This window comes from Pseudopipra pipra, chromosome 18, assembly GCF_036250125.1.
Source record: "Pseudopipra pipra isolate bDixPip1 chromosome 18, bDixPip1.hap1, whole genome shotgun sequence".
Lineage (NCBI taxonomy): Eukaryota > Metazoa > Chordata > Aves > Passeriformes > Pipridae > Pseudopipra > Pseudopipra pipra.
Genome location: NC_087566.1, coordinates 4,447,563 through 4,465,253, shown reverse-complemented (window position 1 = coordinate 4,465,253; position 17,691 = coordinate 4,447,563). Strand labels below are relative to the sequence as shown.

Genomic DNA, 17,691 nt, shown 5'->3' with positions numbered 1-17,691 from the left:
TAAACCAGCTCAGTTATAGCTCTGCTAAAGCAGAGATTTCAGGAAGGCTGGTTGCTCCAGTACAACAATTCCCATAGAGAACGACACTAGGCCAGGAAGCCACGCTACTGCTTCCCCCACAGCACTGACTCAGCACACAGCGTTCGCTCTCATTTGTATAACTAAATGGATTTCCCAGAACTGAAAGAAAGGAAAGGCAAACTTTATTCAGTAGAGAACAACTTGACTACCGGGAAGGAATTACCCACTTGAATGAATATTCCTGTAGAGGCTGTACAGCCAACACCAGGCTACTGTCAGACTTAGGAAGAGAGAGTGATGCTACTGGCCTATTGCCCTTTCAGAAAATACTTTAAATAGTTATAATAGAGTTATAATAGTTTCTGCTAGAACTGCCAGAAAGCCCCAGAGCTGGTTCCTTAGATGCAGGCGAGCTAGGAAAACAGAATGAAAGCCTGTGCACAAAGAGCATTTGGCACACAGATAAATGCTATCCCAAATCCCAACAGCAGTGCGGGCATACTAAAGAGTCAGGGATCTGGATGAGCACAGGAGGGCACAGCGAGCATGTGCTGAGCAGATGTCAAACCTGTTTCTTCCTGCTACCAACAGTTTGCTTGCATTAAGGGCTGCATAAGGAAAAAAGTGCACTTAGAGAAGGAAAACCACAAACCACGAACTTCCATTTTCCAAAGAACGTTACAACTCGGTAGTTGCTCAGGCAAGTCGATACCATGATTAAGTTCCTTGAAGCTACACAAAACAGAAGCCATCAGCCTTCCATGCACTTTGACCCCACCGTGTAGGTCAGCGACAGTGTTTAAAATTAACCAAGGTGAAGATCTTGCATGTTTTGCACAAGTAGTGATTTAGGAGGAAAACCACTTGTTGCTCAGCCACAGGCACCACTCTCTCCAGCAGACTGGCAGCACCCAGAAACGTCTCCCCGCAGACTGCAGGGCTCAGAGGATTCATTCAAACAGGACATGTGGTGTAAGTTGCCACTTCTGTTCCCAACTGGGCATTGGCTCCACACCTGGGAGCACCTGCCCCTGTGCCCTCCTGCTCTCCAGAACACCAAGAACTGCACCTGAGCTCAGACCTGCACAGCAGAGTAAGGATTAGGAGAAACTTGGAAAAAGCTGGCACTACCCGTGTTCTTCTATAAAGCAAACTGCTTTTCAGCACGCCAAACGGGCTTGGGAATAAAAGGCAAAGCCACACGTGCGTGTACCTGCGTGTACAGGCAGCAGAGACTCTCCTCTCCAAGCAGGGCAAGCCCTGTAAGTCAGCTGAACTTGTGGAATTGCTGCAGGTCAAAACCACCTGCAAACCAGACACCCTGCAGCTCCACGCCCCCCCTTCAGTGCCACCAGCACAAGGAACACATGTCAATGTGGTCAGCGGATCCCGTTAAAGCCATGTAAAGACCGAGGACTATGCCACACCTCACTAAAAACAACAGATTCCTCCACAACCATCACACAGGACTTGACCCACGAGCTCCCAAGCCCCGGCAGCAGCCGCCTGACGCTGCTGCGGTGCTACATCTGTTTGAGCGTCCCTGGGAAGGCTGATTAGCTCAGAACGGAAACGAACAGTCCTAAATCCGACCGAAACTGTTCAGTATCCAGGAGAAACGACGGAAATGAACAAAACAGAGCAGGAAACGGCGCGAAGGAAAGGCAAACGGACATAATCAATGTAGCAGGTCCTGCCGGGTCCCCCAGGACGGCAGGAATGTTTGAGGGGCGCCCAGCGAGGAGCGGCCCCGGCGGGCACCGGCCGAGCCCCGGGGGCACCGCGGGACCCCGAGCGGGACACGGGGCCGAGGGCAGCCGGGCCGGCGGCACCCGCGCTGCAGGACCCTGTGCGGGCTGCGGCCGCACCTCCATCGCTTCCCCGCGGGGTTCGCTGCACCGGGACCTCCGGGAACCCCCCGCGCCGCGCGTGGAGCCGCGGACCGGCGGAGGGAACCACGGGCCGGCTGCACCCGCTATCCGGACACGGGCTGACACCCGGCCAGGGCGCGGGCTCCGAAGGCAGCGGCCCAGCCGAGCCCCGAAGGTGCCTCCTCGCGGCACAAACGACGCACCGGCGCCCGGATAACGGACCGGGGGGGAGCCGCGGCCTCGTGACCGCGCCCCCGCGCCCGTGGTGGCGGAGGGCGGCCCCTCCCGCGGGGGCGCGGCCCGGCCCGGCCCGGCCCGGCCCGAGCTCACCTGGCAGCGCCTCCATCCCGCGCCCGCCGCCCGCTCCCGCCCGTCGCCAGCGGGTCCCGCCGCACCTGGACCCGCCTCCCGCGGCCCCGCGCCCCGCCCTCCTCCTCCCCGCGGGCCAATCGGCACCGCCCGCCCGCCGCTCCCGCCAATCCCCGCGCCGCCCCGCCCCGGTCGCCCCGCCCCTTCCGCGCTGGCGGCCAATGACAGCACGTGCTGCCCCCCGGCCCCGCCCCGCACGTGCCGTGGCGGGCGCGGCGCTGGGCGGGCCCCGCCCCCCGGCCCCCTGAGGGAGGCGCGTCCCCGCCGCTCCCGGCCCCCCGAAGGAACGGCGGCGCACTCCGGTCAATGTAAAACCATTTTTTTTTTTTAATTCTAAATCACTTTCACAACAGTGAAAATTAGTGAGGAGGAGGAGAAGGAAGAACGGTAACGCACTAACCGAGCCGTCCGGGCCGTGTGCGGGCGGGTGCGGGGCAGGGGTACATACAAAAGCACACCGGGGAAAGGGGGGAACCAAGCGTTAACACTTTTAGACGATTTAATCTTGGAATTGCCCGAAAATAAGAGCTCTCAGTCATGTTTCTGCAGCCTCCTCTAAATGCATTATATCTCTCACCCATAGATGGAAGGCCCCCCAATGCATTAAAATTCTGTATTTTAAAACATAAGTCCTAGTTAAATATGTTTCAATACCTCTTGAACCTATTGCAGTCAGTTCTCTCTTCTCTTTATGGGAAAAGGCTTCCAAGGGATACCCTGCTCCTCCCTGGGCGACCTCTGCTCCCAGCAGCGAGTTTCTCCACTCAAAAAGGAGAAGGAATCCATCCCTTCCCACCACATGGGCCCTCCCTTCCCATCAGCAGGTGGTGCTGGCTGAGCAGGAGAGGAGCAGGAGAGGAGCCCGAAGCTGCGACATTGCAGGACAGCCACACAAAGAGCCTTTCTCCTGGAAAGGGCCCCAGTTACATGTTATGCACTTGAGACGAACCCTGTGCAGAAGTTCAGCTTCCCAAAAGTGCCACACAACAAAAGCTGAAGCACCACTTCAACTATAAATAGTTGAGCAATATACTGTGCCAGATTATCATCCAGTCAGGTATAAATTTGACCACATGTGGCAAAACACTGCAGAAGCTTTGCAACATTCTACTTGCCAGATGGAGCTTTGGAGGTAGGCAAGTTAAACTTCAGTCATCCTCTGTCTTGACACTAAAAGTGAACAGTTTATAATCACATAAATAAGCTTCTACAACAATTAAGGTGTCCTGCCCAGGAACCTCTTCCATATACACTAGAAAAACCCCAAGCTATTGAAACAAAGTTTCTATTTGTTGATTTGTTTTGTCAGTTTTCTGTCTATTGCCAGAGAAGTCACAATATTCATCTTGCAGGAAATCAATGAGACTATCAGCGACCTGAATCGAAACAATCTAAAAACAATAAGAGAAAAAAAAAATGGAATTGCCTAGCCAGAGAAATATGAAAACTGTTCATCTTGCTAGGGAATCTCTCGTATCTGCTGTTGTGAAGGAATCTACACAAATACATCAGGAGTACTCTTTAAAGCTGAATACCCAGCAGGATTCCAAAACGGCTACAGAGTGCTCACCTTCTGAAATATCCCCTCAGCACATTAATGGTTGTGGTCTCCTCCAGCACTTCAAATTAAACTCTTTGGTAGATACTGCAGAGACTCTTGTGCTGTGGCCGTTCTGCTGTGGCTCGGAGAAGCTGTGTGCACCTGCAGAGAGAAGGTCTTCCAAGTGTTCCCTACTGTGCATGTGCTGGCAAAGGCAGGATCTCATTTTTCCTCCTGTGCAATTTTACAGTATGACAGGTTTAACCTCAAACCTCACGTAAAGATGCCTTTTGTTCCTCTCCCCGAACGAGCTGATCTCGGATCTGTAATAGGATTTTATTTGGAGGACATGACCTTGCGTAGAAAGTCTCAAAGCCTTGGGAGGGGATAACTGTCGCTACCGTGAGGAGGTTGTGAGGGGTGAGGGGATTATCCACGAGTGCAGCCCCGGGGCTGTGCAGAGCCAGGGGAGACAACACTGCTGGTCAGTGAGGAACTGGGCTGGGTGAGGCAGCAGCTGTGTCCAGCCTCACCCGGCTCCACAGCCAGAGAATCTTCCAGTGTCTGGCTCCAGCATGTTCAGGCTTTAAAAAATTGCAGCATAAATTTGTATCCCTTCTTCCAGCAGCGGTCAGAACCACGCCAGGAAGGGGTTTCCATCACGCCGGGAAATAACAGCAGGAAAAGGAACCAGTCTCCGGACCTGGTTCCATTTGCACCACGTGCTGTGCCCAAAGAGTGTCAGCAGTGCTGCAGGTGATTTCCTGGAGAAGGCTGGATGTTGATGGAGACATTAAATAACATCTGCAGCTCTGGCAGATCCATCGTGGTTGCAAAGCATGAGACACTGGTCACACTGGAGAAGTTTCCTGACCTGCCCAGTCTACCTGGGGGTCCCTGTCTGTCCCACAGACCTGGTGTTACTGATTGGCACAGGATTTCAGAGCAGCACTCCCTTGGGAGCACAGCTCAACGCTAGGCCCGTGGTTTGTGGCAGGAACCTGTTGTACAAGATATCTGAGCTGAAATATGCTTTTTAACCAATGTTTAATTTGCAACTCTGGTGCAAAATGCGAGATTCCTCATTGTGCTGTGGTACCACCAATTCCTGAAGCCCATAGTTAGCTACGGAACCAGACCAAGAGGTTTAAAGTGGGATGGGGATGCAGTTTGTAACTGTTTCAGTGGCCTTGTTGGTCATGAATATATAGAATAATGGAAAAGATTTATGCAATCAACAGCCAGAACATTATCACCAGTGCCACAAACAGGAAGAGGCGGGAAAGGAACTGCTCATCCACATATTGAGGAGTCCCTGGAACAGCTGGAAAACAGGAAGTGAAAAAAAAGAAACAAAAAACAGTTCAGCTCCTTCCTCTTCTCCAGGATCGTGCATACTCTGAACACAGTAGACAGTGCTGAGCCAAGTTCACTGTTCCCAAGGAACTTCACTACCTCTACCTGAGCTGCCTCTGTTCCTTCCCACCAAGGTGAAACCTCTGAACAAGGAAATGGTAAAAGGGTCAGAGCTGCCTGTGCAGCCCTGGCCAAGAGAACTAATGAAAAGCACATGAGCTCTAAAACTCAAGCTGTGCCTTTCTGTAACTGCTGCATTGAATCCACCAAGGAAAAACAGATACAGGAGTTGGTTAAATTATGGCTGTTACAACAGCACATATTTACACACTCCTGGCTCAGTCACCACACACACAGATTTTTAGGGGACACTTAACTATGGTTAATAGGGAAGGTAACTGGACCCAAGGATAGCACAGGACTGTGGCAACACAGCTGTGACATGAAGAAAGACTTTCTTCCTCGTAATTCCTGTGCCATATGACATGGTGGAAGATTTGCCAGGCACAACCATTCACAGAGGAAGTCCAGAAAATCCTGGGCAGTAAGTTTTCTTGTTCAAAACAGACTCAGATTGTCTCCAGTGCAGATGGGGAAGAGGTTTTCTAGGGATAACTTAATTTTTAGAGAGCAAGGTCACCACTTGGAGTAACCCAACTGGTTTTTGTTAATCAAAACCAGCAAAATAATTTCACTGGAAAGTTACTTCTTGTGGAATACAGATGACTGTCTCAGAGATAAATTTCTGAAAAAGGAACAATCTTTGCATTCATTATTTCGTGGTACAGAGCACGTTTAAATTTTTCCTTCCCATCTTGCAGGAAATGGTCCTTTCCTGCTGTTTTCAAAATCTAGGTCTCCTTCATACACCCCTAGTGACTCCTTTTTATTATTAGAAACTCTAGTCCAATTTGTCTCATTTTTCAGAGGGAGTCTGCTGAGTACCAGAGGAGACATCTGAATTAAAAGGGAGAAGTCTCCAGTGCCACTGTCCCTCTCCAGTGCCACTGTTCTCCCGGGAGGGCCTTTAAATGATACGGAAGGGACAAACTTGCTTCTTTACGAGCCCATGTACAAAATGTGTCAGCCATAAACCATGTTCTGTGCTGGCCGTTTGCCCTCATGTTGTGTTTCTATTCACAGCACTTGTTATTGCTGAGAACATTCTGTCATTGTAGCAGGTTATTTGTTTCAGTTCCAAGGGAGTTTGTAACACGTGTTTGTGACAGGACCCCTGGCGGAGGTGGATCTGTGGTACCTGGAGGAGGTCGCCCGTCGTTTATGTTGAAGGCTGTTGCAAATATACCAAAGGGAAACGCCCCAATTCCAAAGGACATCTGGAAGCCACCATCACCAAAGCCAAAGCCCTGGAATCCCTGCAGAGAACAAAGCAGCAGGAGACAAAAAAGGTAACAATCATTTAAAGCCTATTTCAGAATATTGTGTAGAAGTGCAGGCATTCCCTCCCTCTGGCTCTCCTCCACCTGAAGGAAGGCCATGCTGTCTGACAACTTTCCCTCTGACACACTATTGTAAATATCTCCTTAGTTCTCCTGGTTTTAAAATGTTTCACACAGTAGCAAACTTTGCAGAGCAACCCAAAACTTTGAGAAAATGAAAACTAGGAACCACAGTTTTTGCTTGAAAGCCACAAGTTCACAAAAGTGTATCTGTAACATTTCTCAGCTTAAAGTAGTAGATATTTGCCAGTGTATCAAAATCAACATTACCAATCCTATTTAGAATGTCTAAACAATTTATTGTGAGTTAATAGCTATTAGCTGCATAACTATAAGAAAGGCATTTTAAAAAAATAATCTACATTGGTTTTCTTGATACATGTGTGTCATTCAAACACTCAGTGAAGTGATAAATTGCCAGTGGGATGCAAAGAGCATTATAAGGAATAGTACAAAAAAAAAATTTACCAGGGGGACTCTAATTAAGGTGTCAGATAAAGTCACCTGGGGCAGGAATGCAAGACATAAAGAAAGGAGGAAAAAAGGAAGAGTTACAATGCAACACTGACCCCATGGGATCCAGACTAAAACACCACATCAAGTCAAAAGACAAGTCTTGTGAATGGAGATGAATCCTGCTGTGGAGAAGCACTGTGCTACTGGAGAACCAGCTGTGTGTGGATCTAGAGAGTTGTGTCACGTTTAAAAACTGCTGAGAGCCCACACTTCTGTAATCCAGCCACCTGCCCTCTCATCTCAGAACTGAAACAGTGATACCAATTCTGAAAGACCCTCTGGTCTGTCACCTCCCAACAGCAGGAGGACAAAGATGATTTCACTCATATAATAAAAACCAAACATTTCTGGACTGAGCCTTGATTTGAGGAGTTGGTCTTTTGACTGTGACTCTTCTCAAGGACTTTGCCATAAACTATGAGGGACAGCAAAGCTCTCTGTGTGCAGGTACAGGGCTTGTAGGGAACAGGAGGGCAGCATCGCTGCTGGTCTTCATACCAGACTCCTCTGACTTCCAGCAGCACCAGCTCAAAGGTTCAAACAAGGTGCAGGAGCTGATTTAATAAGGCAGCAACTCCCTTAACAGCTGAGCTCCCAACATATTCAATACAGAAATGTGCCTTAATCACACCCAGCAGAGTTGTTTGCCTGCAGCATGAGGCAGATAAATCCTCTCTGAGGACCCCAGGCTGTGTTACATGGAAATGTGCCATTGTTTCATCAGGTCCTGCTGAAGAACTGTCCTACTGCCTTCTCCCATGTCTGCTCAGCCTGTGCCAGCTGCACTCCATGTCATCTCCTCAACAACACCAGAGATCCCTCTCCACATGAACATGTATCCAACAGATACCTTCTTTCTTTTGCTTGTAATGCCATGGTACAGTAACATCCCACAGAAATTATAGAAGCAGGTTTCAGTGCCAGAAATCCCAGTTCATACATGAGTTATGTATTTCCATGACAGGTATATTTTGATGGAAACACACTTCCACAAGGGATTTTCAAAGCAAAGTGTTCCTTGTATTTATATGGGAAACAATTGAGCATGAGGAGCATTTCCAGTGATACCACACTGGGCCATTTTCACAAAGCACAATCCAAGTTAGCCTGTTCTTTGGGATGCTAAAGAGTACTGTAGGAATGGAGTTTTCTGCCACACCACAGCTATGAATGATTCATGACCAGCCAACTGGGGATGAGCAAGATGTGTAAGCTGCAGGATCCTCACACAGGATCTCAAGCACACACTGTGTCCTCCAGGAGGAATAAATACCACCATCAACAAAAACAACTCATCAGCCCGAGCTTGTTCCTTCACTTACCCCTCTGTTCTCTGGTTCAGGTCTCTGTCCTTGGGGTCGTGGTGGAGTTTTCTCTCTGCAGGAAGTTATGAAATTAGCTCAAGTGCAAGGACACATGACAGCAGTGTCTGCAATAGCCTGGCTAATAAGGCAGAGCAACCACAAAGCTCGGTCCCACAGGGCCAGGCTGCAGCAGAGCTGGAGCAGTGTGTGAGAGAGCCAACCCCCAGCTCCTGGACCTTCAGCAGCACATCCCCAAATTATTGCTGCGCTTTTGAATAACAGAAGTCCCATTGCAAAGGCTAAAAACTCAGGACACGAACATTTTATAGGAGCTTATCCAGCCAGATAACAATCATTGCAACCTGCCACTTGTAACTGATAATTAACACCCAGTTAAAATTCAAATGAATTCCCAGTTGAACATGAAGTGATGTGTGTAAACCCAGGCTCTGAAAAAGCCAGAAATATTTGGCAGAAATGTCAGTTCTATCTATCTTTTGACAAAGTATTACAAATTATGAATCCAACACTTTGACAGTTTAATCTTAAGACAGCTAACTAAAGTTTCATCTTCAGCTTTCAAACAAAAATAGTTGTATTTAGGTTTCTTACCTGGGGTCCTGCTGCCCAGTGCTACCTCTTCCATACAGAGGAATAACTTTATCTCGACTGATTCCTGCTTTGCATACAGGACACACTTGCCTGTTTGGCCTGGTCTCTAGCCACTAAAAGAAAGGACATGATAAGGAAACTAGTAAATGACCATGAAACAACAATATCCAAACCTCATTTGCAGCCAGGCAGAGAGACTTTAGCAATTCCTCAGAAAGCCCCAGAGCAAACCATTTTAATAAGTGCCAAGTGCTCTCCAAAATGGAGCTGGCACTTTGGCTGTTGTTCTGGTATGATCCACTTGCTGATGTGCACACATTCAGACCTGCCCTGGAGTAAAATATGAAGAAATAAACAGTGCCAAGAGTCCTGCATAGGCCCAGGGCTAAGTGCAGACACCCTCCTTTCACCCAGCTTTTCCATAAGGTACCACAATGTAAAACATTACAAATGCAGAGAGAAGTACACCCAGCACTTAAACCTGCAAAGGAACCCCCTACAGTAATTCCACCAAAACTGGAAATACTCAGGTGTAACAGAATTAGGTTTTCATGCTGAAAGAGCAGTTTGCAAGGTGTTGCACATGCAGTTGCATTAGCAGGTTGTGATTGCCCTGGAGAGAAAAGCACATTTAAAAAGAAGGGGATACTCCAGAGAACCAAGGGCTTTATTGAGCAACAGGAGCTGATGAAAGACAAAGTAAAAGGAAACCTGTCTTACCTGATGTAAACAAGGCCAACTGTGAGCATTCCCAGGACAATTTGTTCGCAGAGCAGAAAAAGGGGGAAAACAGAATTAGTTACTGACAACTCGATCCGACAAATGTACACGGGCAGCACGGCTTGGCCACTGCAGAACCCTGGAATCCAGCTGGGCCAGTTCTGTAACCTCCCATTAAAGTAATTTTTGAAAGTACAGCCCAAGACTGATCTCCACTGGTTCTTTCAGGTTACACAATCTAAGTTGCAAAGGTGGTTCTGTGCATATCCCCTTCGATTCCTCGTCCTCTTCCACACCAAAGGCCCACACAGAGCCTGCATCAATCCTGGGCTTCACTGTGCAAACTGGCTATTCTGATACCATGAAAAGATATCTCTGAGCTAAGGTGCAAATGAGCAAGATGTCAGTAATGAGACTTCAGGATCTTAAAAGATTTAGCTGAAACATCAGCCACGTTCATAGAATCATGGAATAACTCAGGCTGGACAGTACCTCGGGTAGCCTGTAGTCTAACCTGATGCTCAGAGCAGGGTCAGCTATTGAGATCAGACCCAGTTGCTCAGGGCAGAAAAATTCCCATTATACAGATTAAATTAATATGGCAAATTAAAAAAAGGTCAAAGAAAACAAGGCTACAAGACAAAACTGCAAACAGCCATCTGCTCTCAAAATGGTCTCGACAACCCTATTCAGACAAGACACATGCTATTTTTAAGGTTCCATTCTTCCAGATCCCTTTGTGCAATAATTCAATCTAATTTTATCTTAACAAGCCATTAGCCAGTGATTTTCCATCTCCTCAAATAAAAAATCTGGATTTTCAGATGTTACGTACATTTACACAGAAAGAAATGTTCTTTTAGGCCTCTTTTTATTAAAGATTTAGCCTACTGTGTAAAATAACCCCCCAACCCCCCACATTTGGCCATGTCAATCCTTAACAACTTCCTAACATTCAAGAAAGAGTAAATTCAAACCAAGTTACCCAAATTAGAAATGCTGCACGTGTATTATATCTGTGCTGTACATTATTTCCATGTCAGATCAAAGAACTGAAAAGTTCCTATTACAACTGCAATACCATGGAAAAAGAGAAATACCCCACATGGAAAAGCTTATTGCCTATTTTGTTTTCCTTTTTATGCTTTCAAAGATAAAAACAGCCAAGCCTGTGGGAGAAACTACAGTTTGGCCTCCATGACCTGGATTCAAAGGCAGGTTTAGGTCTGCACAGGTTAGAAAGGTCTAAAGAAGATATCTGTGCTAGGCCAGACAGCACAAATAAAATAACACACAAAGCCAAGCAGTATCAATGAGCTCTGAACTGTCTGTGTGGGGCTGCTTGTTTGCTTTTACAGAATAATCACAATATTCTGAGTTGGAAGGGACCCACAAGGCTCATGGAGTCCAACTCTTACAGGAGTGGCCAGAAGTACAGAAGTTTAAGATGCAAGAAACCCCCTCCTGGACCATGAGCAAAGAACAACAGCTGAGAAGCCTCTCCTAAACCAAACCCGTGGTCCTTACTCATTTTATACAGGACATTTGGCATCTGAAATTATAAAAAGCACAGGATTCTATGGGATCAGCTGGATGGTGCTGGTCTACAGGCTGAGCTGTGGGGGTGGGAGCACTTACCAGAAGAGGTGCCCACACAAGCTGATCACTGCATCCTTGGCAGTGTCCAGGCAGATGTTACATTCAAAAGTGTTGTCCTGATTAGTGTTGTCCCCGGGACCGTTACTGCTGCTGCCACTGGTCCCTCCAGTGCTGGAGCTCTTGGTTGATGCAGAAGCTGTGGGTCCTTTGCTTGCCATCCTCAAGAACTACCCAGACACAAGGTCAAGAAAATTTTCCTGTTGGAATCCTAGCAGTGAGAAAGGGAAAAAAAAACCAAACAAACCCAATTTCTTGGCATTATAACATTGCATTCTGGTCCTGTTCCAAACTGGTAGTGATTTATCTAAGAAGCTCTTGAATCCTGTTGTTGATGGTTTTAGTCTAACATAGCCAAGAGGGATCTTTTTTTAGAAACTAAGCTACTTTACAGTCCTGTAGTATGACCTGGCTGGTGTGTGACCTGTATTTTACTGTTACTGATAAGCAACTGAGATCCACAGCCAAAACAAACCCCCTGTATTTTCTCAGAAATGCCATTTGCTGGAAGAGGAATGAGCTCACCTAGTCACACACGCTCTTCCAAAATTCAAGACAAGTCAGAACTGCAAGTGCAGTCTGAAATGGGATTTAATCATGAAGCCATTCTCAGTTTGGACAGACTGACAATGCAGAGTTCAGTGTTCATTAGTTTGGAATATTAATGATAATAATGATAAGCAAAGGCAGCTTAGAACTTGATTTGTCTCCTGAGCCGTACATTGCTGCTATCACAGCAATGTGTTGATACAACTATCAAACATTTCTAGTACTTTCAAACTATCAAGCATTTCTAATGCAGTAGTAATGCAGAAGTACTAAAAATGGTACCTTAATGCTCTTAAATTTTACTCACTACTCATTAACATCATCATATTTAGCAGAGAACACCATTTATTTTATTTCAGTAGCAACAACCTCCACAGTCTCATCCTTGATATGTAAATTCCACAGTACCTAAATCTTTGAGACTCAGCACAAGGCATTTACATTTCCAGAAACACTCTTAGCAGTGTAATATTTTTAATTAAGAACTAAGAGAGTTTCAGCAGTTAGATATATTAATTTGCTAAAACAAAAATGTTTAAAATATTCCACTGTGCTTTCCATGAAACTCTGACATTATGTTGCTGCTGCAGGAACAGGAATACTTAGTTAAGGTTATGAGAAAAAACAGGTGATTATCTGACCTTTTTGCAAGTGTACAAACAGTGAAGCACTTTCAAAGGGCAACTTGAATTTTTCAGAGGAATTTTTTTGCAAACTCACCCCACGGGCATTAAAGGCTTTCCTTGGTGTCACCTCTTTGTAGCAGAGCTGCAGAACAGGCGCAGGGCAGCAAAAGAAAACCTCAGGATCTCTGGCTGTTGCTGCCAGCAGCTTTTTTCATACCATACAGTCCCACAGCACGGTCAAGGAAGCCTCACACTCAAGCCTGGTGAAGTATTGCAGCAGAGACACTCAGTTCCAGCAGGTGGAATGTATTTCTGCAGAGCTTTTTCACTCAGTTACATCATTTTGCACAGTGTCCCAGAAGGGCAGCTTTGTATTCACAGATGCTGCACTTCAACATACGCTGCTTTCAGCAGTGCTGACTCTCAGCATTTCACACCATGACTTCATTTACACTCAGTGCATTGCACAGAATCCAAATTCCTGTCGGTTCAAGGCAGATGGAAATGCTGCCAGCCCATAAACTATATGCTAAAGACACTTGGATTTTTCACACATCCTTACTACCAGAATCTTCAGCCTATCTTACACAGTAGTTTATGTGAAAACTCACCAACCTGGACCCATATATATAAATATCAAAATTTAGAAAACCTCATTAAAACTAAGGAGTTCAACACACTGTAAAAAACACAGCATTACTTTATGGAATGGACACAAGAAATGTCTGAGTCTTATGTGTCTTATGTCTTGACATATAACACAAGGAAAGGATGTAGAAGAGACAAATTAATTAATTTCTGTGTTCCTCAAAACAATGTGGAAAAAAAATAATTTTCTACAAATTAAATTCCATAAATTTAACACCACAAATCTGGAAACTTATCAAAAAGATAAAATCTGTATCTTCACCAGCACCTACTACAAAAAAAACCCCTTAGCTTTCAGTAACTATGAAAAATTAATAAGTTACTGAACTATTAGTATGAAATGAAATGAAATAAAACAGCTAAGAAGAAGAAGAAAGATCAAAATGATACAACACAAGAGGTACTGGATCTCCTGTCCCAGAAGAGGGTCATTCCTTAGTCTGTACTGGGGATCCCCTCCTAATTATTTGTCCACTGGCTGATTGGGCCAATGACTTATTAGGATATAACCAATTTAAAATATCAAAAATATATCAAAACACAACAGTAAAAATAATCAGTCTCATCCTGAAAAGCCTTCTCACACATTTGCTCTTGTCCCTGGGATATCATTTAACACAGCCAGGTCTGTAACAAGTGCTGCTGGGTCTGTTCATCTGCCAGTCTGGCTGCACATGTGCAAAGAAGCAAACATGAAACAGTATCCAGTGGCTCATTTCCATTTGTTAATCATATATTGTGTCACTTGTGAGTGTGCCCTGTGGATCTGAAGTCAATGTTCAACTGCAAATTCACCTGCTCTGAGTGTAGAACGAGCTCAAAATTGTTGAACTGTCACTTGAACTACCTCAACTCTGAGACAAAACTCTTTAGGGAAAAAAACCCCAAACCAACAAACCATAAGCAAACCACACACTAAAAAACCCAACAATCAAGACAACAGGCAAACCAACCCCATTTTCATTTTGATTTAGAGTTCAGAAGGAAGACTGTGAGTACACTGGTATAGGAGATGACTTTTGGGGTTAAGTAAACAGAATTTAGAGTTGCCAGTGGAGGTTTGCCAAACTCTGGTCTCCAAATCAAGCCCAGAAGCATGAAAAGTAGCAAACAAGTGAAAGGATATAAAAATCAGCTGATATCTAACAGAGGGCATTTAAAGATCTTGTCTTTTCTCCTTACGTTTTTGCTCTTTAGGTATTGACAGGAAAACAGCATCTTTGTTACTTAAAAGCCACCTATATTAGCTGTTTATTTCCTTTAAATCATGATCCCTTTGATATCCCAACAGATCGTTCTGACATTTACTGCACCCGAGAATCAAGCAGATGGACAGTTAAGAAACAAGGAACTCTACAGCAAGTCAGCTTCCTAAATAAAAAAGTCTGGTGGAGCTGAAGAAGACGTGGAGGTGAAGATACATGAGACGGTGGAACTGGTCCTCCGGGAGGCACACGGGACACTGGGACAGCCGGGAGCTCGGGAGCTCCACGAGGGGGGTAAGTGCAAGGGAGGGGTTGTTTTAGTATTTTCAATGTATTGTGTAAGCACTGGGTACAGATCTCACCAACTGGCAGCAAGAAAGACCTTTTACTGCAGGAGCTGAATGGCTGCTGTCACAGGTCACGTTTCTGAACCCAGCAAATGAGAATGACTGCATTTGCCAAGGTGCACTGACCCAACCCTGAAAACATAGGAAAAACGCTTCAAGGCAGACTGGCAGAGTTTCCACTACAAGTTAAAGCATGTAGGAAAAAAAAATAAATCTTACTTTATCTAGGATTACTGAAATTGAAATAATCCAAAGCTAGTTTGTTTGCGAAACAAGCTCGGATTTAGTTCCTGAACCTTTTGCAGTTTAAATCAAAAAGAAAACTTGTTGGATTATTTTTCTTATCACTACAGTGACATTTTCTGACACGTGTGACAAATTTTATGAAAGGAATATTAACATCAGAAATTCTATCTCAACCTAAAACTAATACTCAGAGTAGTATAAATACACCCACTCAAAAGTCAAACAAAAATCTAATACCTAACCTATTACAATTGCCTGGGCTTCAAGTACAACAACCAGGTAACCTCAGCTGATAATTGCTGACAGGGCCTAGAAGAAAGTACACTGACTTCTTGACAGTCATTTTTAGATATTCTTAGCAAACACGACTGTCCTTCTGTTAATCATTAAATATCCATTTATCTCTCGATACCTTTTTACTCTTTTCTGTCTCCCAAACCTGTTACATTTTAACTCCTTGGGAACATTTCCCGAGTTCATCTTTTCACTTCCTGCAACCTGCACAGCACCAGCTTTTCAGTATTAGCACGAAGTGGTCTCATAACTCATGTGATCATTTGCTCTTGCAAAACCAGCCATTTGCCTTCCAGCCCAACGTGCCCTTGCTTGGCCTCGTTTCTTTAATTGGGATTCTGCAACGTACTTCTGTGTTACGGCCCCTGTTCCCGGGGAGAGGGCCCAGCTGAGGGGCTGTTTTGGGAACCCCAAGGATTCGAGGCACCTCACGAACGCAAACAGTGAAAAACCTCAAGCGATTAAAGTAATTACTTTTTTATCCATTCCATAAAGGTTTAATATGGACCCTAAGAAAAACCTTTTGACAAAGATATTATCCTCTTACCTCACAGAGTCCAAAGGGAAAAAGAAAAAAACCAAGCCAAACAAAGAGCACTGCTATAAGCACTCGGGTAATGCTGCCCGAGCTGGGCTGCAGCGCCGTGACAGGGACGTGCCGGGCTGACCGGGTTAGCAGAAAACGTGAAAATAACACCAAATACGACAGCAATGACGTGGTTTGAGAAGCAATAGGCGATTCTTAACATATAAGTAATTCTCGAAATGTTAGTAATGCCATGTACCAGAAACTGACGCCCGCGACGTTGCCAGGGCCAGACCCCTCTACATACCCAGAGCCGGACCCATCTGTCGCGACAGCGGGTCCGGCCCGGCCGCAGCGCGAACACGGGGCCCCTGCGGGCCCCAGCCTGGGGTTTCGGGGCAAACCCCGCCGGCAGCGCCGGGCCCGGGCCGGGGCCGGACACAGGCCGGGCCTGCGGGGGCACCGGAGCCACCGGGCGACCACGGGGGTCCCGCCGCGCCCCCGCCCCGCTCGTTCGGAGCCTCGCGGCGGCCCCGGCTCCCCCCACCGCCCCCCGGCCCGGCCCGGCCCTGCTCACCGGCGGTGCGGGCCCCGCAGCCCCGCTCGAGCAGCCGCTCCGCCCGCGCCCGTCACCTGACGGCCCGGAAGCGCGGCCGGCGGAAGGGACCGGGCCGGGGCTGGGGCCGTTCCGCCCGCCCGGCACCGCCCGCGGCTCCCCCGCACCCGGGCCCGGAGGCGCTGCCCCGGCGGCCCCTCCTGTGCGGCCCCCCAGACCCGCACACGGGCGTTACCTGCGCTCCGGCAGAACGGCCGGGGCTGCTCGGCCCGTTCCGAGCCCCCGCCCGCGCCCCCGGGCACCCGAGCGCTGCGGCTGCCCCGGTTTGGCTGCCGGGGGAGGCGTCCAAACGGCGGCCTCTGGGGAGAGCACAAAGTTCTTACTGAATGCGGAGGGAGGGAAGGAAGGAAAAGGAAGGAGCTTTGAGGGAAACAAATTGTTCAGATGTGAACAAACAAATGTGAGCAGAGCATTAGGATTGGAGCACGGGAGCATCTTCAAGATGGGAACAGAGAGCCTGATAAAGGTATTTAGAGCTTGATAAAGGTATCTGTAGAGCTGTGAGAAAGCCCAGGGTCAGAGGGACCAAAAACAGGGAGAGGAGGTGACCTGGGGTCTGAAGGAAAGGGTCAGAACTGAGAGATGCCTGAGAAGGCACCTCTTAAGGCTCTGTCCCAGCTCTGAGGACACATCACCAGTCCTGAGGACTCCAAGGTACAAAATAGCCCAAAACTGCTTGTTTTACACAGTGGAGAATGGGTTAATCTTAAACCAGCTGAAGATGAGCCTTATGAAGGAATAGTTAAATTAAGGGGGGTTAGTGCCAAGGGAGACTATAGGAAAGAGCCCAAGGATATTGTTGGAGGCCTGTCTCACACGTGGGCTGAGACTGCACATCTCTAGTGTGAAGGGTGGAACGTACAAGCCAGGAGCGTCCAGCAGTATAAAAACACAGCTCTACTGAGCCTTCCTGCTGCTCTCAGCAGCACAGAGCCCTGGCAAAACCCATGGAAAAGGGGTCTCCCAGAAGACCACCTGGAGGTGCCAAATGTGTTGATGTATCACGCTGGAAAATTTCTAGTTGAGGTGAAGATGTCGTGTGTGAACATGGCAGTTGTGGTGGCATGGGGAGCACACAAGGCAGTTCCACCCTCAGGAGCAGTGTATTTGCTGTCTGTGAAAATCTCTCTAACAAAGCACTCTTCATTTTCAACCAGTCAGGAAAGCAGCAGGATTTGGTACAGCTTCTGCATTCAAACAAAAATTTGG

At 47.0% G+C, this 17,691-nt stretch overlaps 2 protein-coding genes across 6 annotated transcripts in view; both read right to left on the bottom strand.

Moving 5' to 3' along the window:
* LIMK2 (LIM domain kinase 2) overlaps positions 1–2,297 on the bottom strand; it is a 31,380-nt gene extending 29,083 nt beyond the window's left edge. Inside the window, exon 1 of the mRNA XM_064675444.1 lies at positions 2,223–2,297. Within this exon, the coding sequence (XP_064531514.1) occupies positions 2,223–2,238 (16 nt within the window). The 5' untranslated portion in view covers positions 2,239–2,297. The remainder of the gene's footprint in view (positions 1–2,222) is intronic.
* A 267-nt stretch (positions 2,298–2,564) lies between these two features.
* Positions 2,565–16,680, bottom strand: RNF185 (ring finger protein 185). 5 transcript variants are annotated; one of them, XM_064675495.1, is made up of 8 exons: positions 16,444–16,573; positions 12,695–12,860; positions 11,408–11,636; positions 9,770–9,788; positions 9,050–9,162; positions 8,456–8,510; positions 6,416–6,533; positions 2,565–5,125 (listed from the first exon to the last, which is right to left on the bottom strand). In XM_064675495.1, exons 3-8 carry the CDS (start codon positions 11,584–11,586, stop codon positions 5,028–5,030), a joined length of 582 nt encoding a protein of 193 aa, XP_064531565.1. In that variant the 5' UTR covers positions 11,587–11,636; positions 12,695–12,860; positions 16,444–16,573; the 3' UTR covers positions 2,565–5,027. The 5 variants fall into 5 exon arrangements, with proteins under 5 accessions (XP_064531565.1, XP_064531569.1, XP_064531568.1 ...); XM_064675499.1 differs by having other exon boundaries at positions 11,408–11,595; XM_064675498.1 differs by lacking the exons at positions 12,695–12,860; positions 16,444–16,573 and adding an exon at positions 16,658–16,680.
* Positions 16,681–17,691: the final 1,011 nt, after the last annotated feature.

Excerpts from the sequence above, each read along its gene's own strand:
- RNF185 (XM_064675498.1), bottom strand. The coding sequence starts at position 11,586 with ATGGCAAGCAAAGGACCCACAGCTTCTGCATCAACCAAGAGCTCCAGC. Across the intron at positions 6,534-8,455 it reads CTGAACCAGAGAACAGAGGG|GGATTCCAGGGCTTTGGCTT; the intron begins GTAAGTGAAGGA and ends TGTTCTCTGCAG. Across the intron at positions 5,126-6,415 it reads CGACGGGCGACCTCCTCCAG|CTGTTCCAGGGACTCCTCAA; the intron begins GTACCACAGATC and ends CCTGTTTTCCAG.